Genomic DNA, 5,127 nt, shown 5'->3' on the forward strand with positions numbered 1-5,127 from the left:
TTGGAGGGTAAATTTCGTGGTTGACAAATGCGCGCGCAAACACGCTGTGTTAGCAGCAGCATAAATTATTATGCGCAAAATCAAAATCTAAATAAAAATAATTGTGGCTGCTGGGATTCGAGCGCAGGTCTCCACGGCCACAACGTGGAATTCTCACCACTAAACTACAGCCACAAGCTATGCCAAGACTACCTATAAACTATATGTAAACTGTATCCCATGAAAACACATTTACTTATCAATTGAAGTAGCCAATGTTCGAGAAGGATCAACACGCAATACGAGTGAGTTCATCATCTCTACAAATACTTTCGCCAAACAATTTATCAAGAATTATAAACATAATCACAAAGTTCCCAGATCAACGAGTAGAAAAATAAGGTCAAGAAACGTAGTACACAACTTGTAATAGGTTTTTACATGGTCGATACTTTGTTGTGACTACGATTATGGAGTAAAACACAGTAACAGCATAAACTCTAATAAAAATATCAAAAAAAACTTTGTTCTAATGTCTTTATTCCTTCATGTGCAAATAACGCCACCACTATTGACTATCCAAATCCAGAATAAGGTATTTTACATTCTTTTGACGCCAATTAAGAATAAAAGGTGACCGGCAACCTCTCCGAAAAATGAACTGCAGCCGACAAGGATTCCGTCCGTTCTCGAATATTTGTAGCTCAAGTCAGTTATACTAAAACGCGATAAATAAATAGAAAACAGAGGGAGTATTTCAGTTACATAAGACATCGAAAACGAATTTCTTTGACCCTACTATCCAGCACTAGATTCAACGTCTGAATGGCCGTCGCTGAAATTATATTGCTCGTAAACTTGGAACAGGATCTCTCTGCAGGGTACAACTGCCCCAATCTTGATGCAGGCAAGGAATGCACCTGACAGCTTTCTATGGAGGCTGTACACTTCATCCGGTGGTGGGGTCAGCCTGTGCTTCAACATGGTGGCCCCAAGATTGGAAACACTATGCGTGATATTATTCGCTCGAAAATCGTGACCGCCTGGCTTTGAGAACGGCACACCAACAATGAAGGCTGCTTGGACATGAGCATCCAGCATGACTTCTGGTTCCTCCCCAGTAAGGAATCCTAGTCTGCGGGACATCTCTAAGACACCGGTCCGATCTCTATTTGCACAGGCAACTACCTGAGAAACAATACAATATAAATCAGAAACCAACCATCTTGAAAACAATAAATATGGCAAAATTCTGATAATGGACTCTGAGACACTCAAAGTGTGCACTGCAATTTTTTGTACCATTCGTAGATAATCATCTACAAAGTGTTTTGCAAAATCACGGGCTGCTCCAAAATCTATCAGATTGAATTTCCTTGTAGCATCATCATACAGAAAATTACTCCAATTTGGATCCGTCTGCACCAAAGTAGTAGACTAGTAGTAATTAAAGATCAGCATAAAAGAGTAGTTTACATTAAAGGTTTCCAGTGTTGACAACGAGCACCATAAATTATCAATTGATGGAATTTTAGCATGATGCTAATTATAAAACAAGACAACTCTAACTACTAGTTATTTAGGAATTTAGCAGATGGGATGAGAGCCGGCACATGCCTGCATGAATCTGAAGACAAACAACTCCTTTATTGTAAGCTCAAGCAGTTTACAACCAACATAATTGCGGGTTTCCTGACTTAACTGAGCCACCTTATCGATAGGAATGCCTGAACCAGTAAGTAGATGAAGCTGTTAGGATCTCCAGTAAACATATAAATATAATGAGTCAATTCATGAAAAACTGCTGGCATGGATTACAAAGTACAGCAGAAAATATATGTTTGAATCCAAATTGCAAAATAAATCAGGCTCATAAACAACATAATAAGCATCTTCACCTCTCTCTTTGGTTGTACAGTTAGTGTTGGCAATGGAAGAGGCAGGAAAACTCACACACATTCATGCCAACATTTCATGCTCAACGTTTACACAAGGAAGTTGAAATGGATAAGCCACATTAACAAGTATCACATGCAAATTTCCGGGATTATTACAAATAACAGTTGAACAGAGATCAGCAGATTGTCATCGTTATTAACTGGTAACATCAAAGAATAAATACAAGGCAAAAAAAATAGCATTATTGCTCAGAATAAGTAGAAATACCTGGAACAAACTCCGAGGTCAGCACTTTCCTGCTAGACAATTGATCAATGACCTTTGGGACATTATAACCATCACTATCACATAGCAATTCTTTGTAACGCTTCTGGTTACTTGCTTCTAGCACATAATCACACTCCCTTGCCAGCTCCTGCTTTGCCACCTGAATTGTATAACATGAATATCAAAGAGCTTATTCTTTATGTTCATAAGATTGCATCAAAGTGCTTTTTACGCTATTACCAGAATAGAACATAAAATACGGAAAATATCAATGTATGACCAGTATGTGTGGTTAACAGATTATAAAATTTATGAAAAGAGACAATAAAGAGAGCAATTTGCTTGATGTGACAATTGAAAATTCCATAAATGTTTTTGGGTTTCCTTTTCATTTGCATATCAAGTAAAGACCAACTATTGTTCATGTCATACAGAAAAGAGCTTAACATACTCATAAGTGCAGCACTTCACAGTACAATCTAGTTTATGTTTGCACAACAATTATAATTTTAACAGAAGAAAGAACAAAAACACAAATGCGTGCTGTGACAGCAGGCAGAAATAAGACAATGAAAAAAAAGAACAGGATGAATAATCCATATTTTATCAAAATAATGAAGAAAAAAAATATTTACCTTCATAGCTCTATCAAGAAAAAGACCTTTAGGAATGAGATTTGTGTAAGTTAGAAGTAGCCTAACATTCTCAATATCACTTTCTATACTATCTGCAACCCCAGGGTATTGTATTTTCATGACAACATCTGATCCATCCTTCAAAACTGCTCGATGGACCTGGTTGAAAGAAAAAAGAAATGATATATAAATAAAGGATATGCTTAACACTTTAACAGAGAGAGCAGCACACAACAACATACTTAGTATAATAGAGTGCTAAGATAAATGCTCAAATTTCACAATTGGTGGATTTTTTACATAGGTAGGGCAACTTTCGCTGCTGAACCAACCTGGCCAATGCTAGCTGCAGCTAGCGGTTCATAGTCGAAACTCCTCAACCTGGAGGACCAGTCAGGACCAAGCTCGGCATCAAGGACTGAATTTAGCTGCTTCCTTGGCATAACATCAGCACCTTGACGAACAATATCAAGAGCTGCTAACACCTACATTAAGTTGGTCAAAGATCAATTTGAATACACTTGGTGGACATCACAAGGCTATGGCAAACGAAGCATTAAGCAAAAGGATGGACTAAAACTGTGGCATCAAAATTAAGATCCTACCGGCGGAGGTACAAGGGATTCGTCCTGGATGCTCAGCATCTGCCCCACCTTGAGCGCTGCTCCCCGCATCCTGCAGAGCGCAAGTGCAACACGCTCGGCATTCTGATCAGACAAGAATGGGGAGAGCGCTGATCGCTTGCCCTCTGTGTCCACCGGGGTGCCATACATTACCCGACGGGCCGACTCCTGAACAGTGCCCCACGCTAACCCGGCGCCCAGTCCTGCAAACCTTAGTTGTACCGGCACATCACCAAAAAAAAAAAGACACAAATCATTCATCATCTCCAATTCAGATGAGCAGACTCAAACTGAAACAAACGTGCATTATTTTAAATTTCAGTTGAGATGGATGTGAGTTCAATACCGTACCCGAGTGCTCTGGTGAAGGGCGTGGATGGAACCTTCCGTTCCCGCAGCCGCCTCCTCTTCTCCCCAGGCGCCGCTGAGGCCAAAGGGGGCGCCTGTTGGGGCAAAGGCGAGGGATCGGGAGGAGGTGCCGCAGGTTCGGGCCTGTCCGCCGCGACGGCAGCAGGTTCGGCTGCAACGGAGGCGGTTGTACCAGTTCGGACGGTCTCCTGCGTCCGCGCGGGGTGCGGGGCCTCTTGCGCTGGCGGCGGACGCTCCAGTGCATGATCTTGCGGCGACGCCGTGGCTTCATCGTGGGAGAAGTACACGACGGAGGAGGGGCGGGAGGATTCGGTGGCGGGCAGCGGTCCTGCGCCTGGAGGGTGCGGCGGACGGCGCGGGGTGCCTCTGGTGAGGCCGGCGAGGTCGGTGGTGGCAAGGAGCGCAGACCTGAGGACATCACGCAGGGAGGTACCCCGCGTGGCCTCGCGCGCGACGAGGGCGACACCGTCGAGCAGGCGCCGGAGATCCCTGGACGCCATGGAAAGGGAAGGCGTGGAAGGCCCCTGGACCAGGAACCAGAGCGGAGCTGCGTGGTCCGCGGAGGCGGGGCAAGCGCGGTGAGACTCGCACGGGCACGGCACCGCTTGGTGTTGGGCCCCTCACAAGTTTCACTTTGTTGTGGGCCGCCTACGTGGCTTGTTAGCTAGGCCGAAGCCCATCAGTGGTCTAGTTGCTTCCACGACAATGGCTACCGCCGGCCTCAAACGTAAACCATTATCATTATTAAACGTAAATCATTATCATTCACGTTACATTTCATAAATAAAACAGCATCTAATAAGTTAGTTGATAGCTTTTGATAGTGTCCTGCATGGTCAGTATGGAGTGGAGACTGCGGACTACATTGAAAGGATAGAGAGAAATACTATTTTTGTAAGTTTTAGCTGATTTTAGTTGTCCAACCCAGCTAATAAACTAATTATTAATTGGGAACCCGATCTTCAAATAATAATGATGTGGTAAATGCACATGATATTATCTTAACTACATATTCAACATTTGAATATATTTTTATATATAGCTTGGAATACTCTGGTTTTACTTTACTGCTCGGTTCTATCTATTCTATATTACTTTATTTCTTCTTCCTTATGGATTTATATACACTGGAATACTCTTGGTTAAAAGACTATGCGCTTGAGGATCATATCTAATTGATATAAGAAACGGCAGTAGAGTCATCTATTGGTGTTTTTAATTTATTCATTTCATTAAAAATTCGGTCGGGAAAGAATGATCGCCCAACCAGCACCATATTAAGAAAAGACCGAAATAATGGTCCTAACCGAAAAAATCATCGAACTTTGGCTTTTCTATCACTAATGGGTCGACGT

At 42.5% G+C, this 5,127-nt stretch overlaps 1 protein-coding gene across 2 annotated transcripts; it reads right to left on the reverse strand.

The window, feature by feature from the left end:
• Window positions 1–489: 489 nt before the first annotated feature.
• Window positions 490–4,374, reverse strand: LOC103635101 (protein ABC transporter 1, mitochondrial). Of its 2 annotated transcripts, none has more exons than XM_020542570.3 (8): window positions 3,755–4,374; window positions 3,386–3,614; window positions 3,113–3,265; window positions 2,781–2,939; window positions 2,146–2,305; window positions 1,597–1,706; window positions 1,282–1,398; window positions 490–1,167 (listed from the first exon to the last, which is right to left on the reverse strand). In XM_020542570.3, exons 1-8 carry the CDS (start codon window positions 4,270–4,272, stop codon window positions 778–780), a joined length of 1,836 nt encoding a protein of 611 aa, XP_020398159.1. In that variant the 5' UTR covers window positions 4,273–4,374; the 3' UTR covers window positions 490–777. The 2 variants fall into 2 exon arrangements, with proteins under 2 accessions (XP_020398159.1, XP_020398160.1); XM_020542571.2 differs by having other exon boundaries at window positions 531–1,167; window positions 3,386–3,606; window positions 3,755–4,362.
• Window positions 4,375–5,127: the final 753 nt, after the last annotated feature.

This window comes from Zea mays, chromosome 8, assembly GCF_902167145.1.
Source record: "Zea mays cultivar B73 chromosome 8, Zm-B73-REFERENCE-NAM-5.0, whole genome shotgun sequence".
NCBI lineage: Eukaryota > Viridiplantae > Streptophyta > Magnoliopsida > Poales > Poaceae > Zea > Zea mays.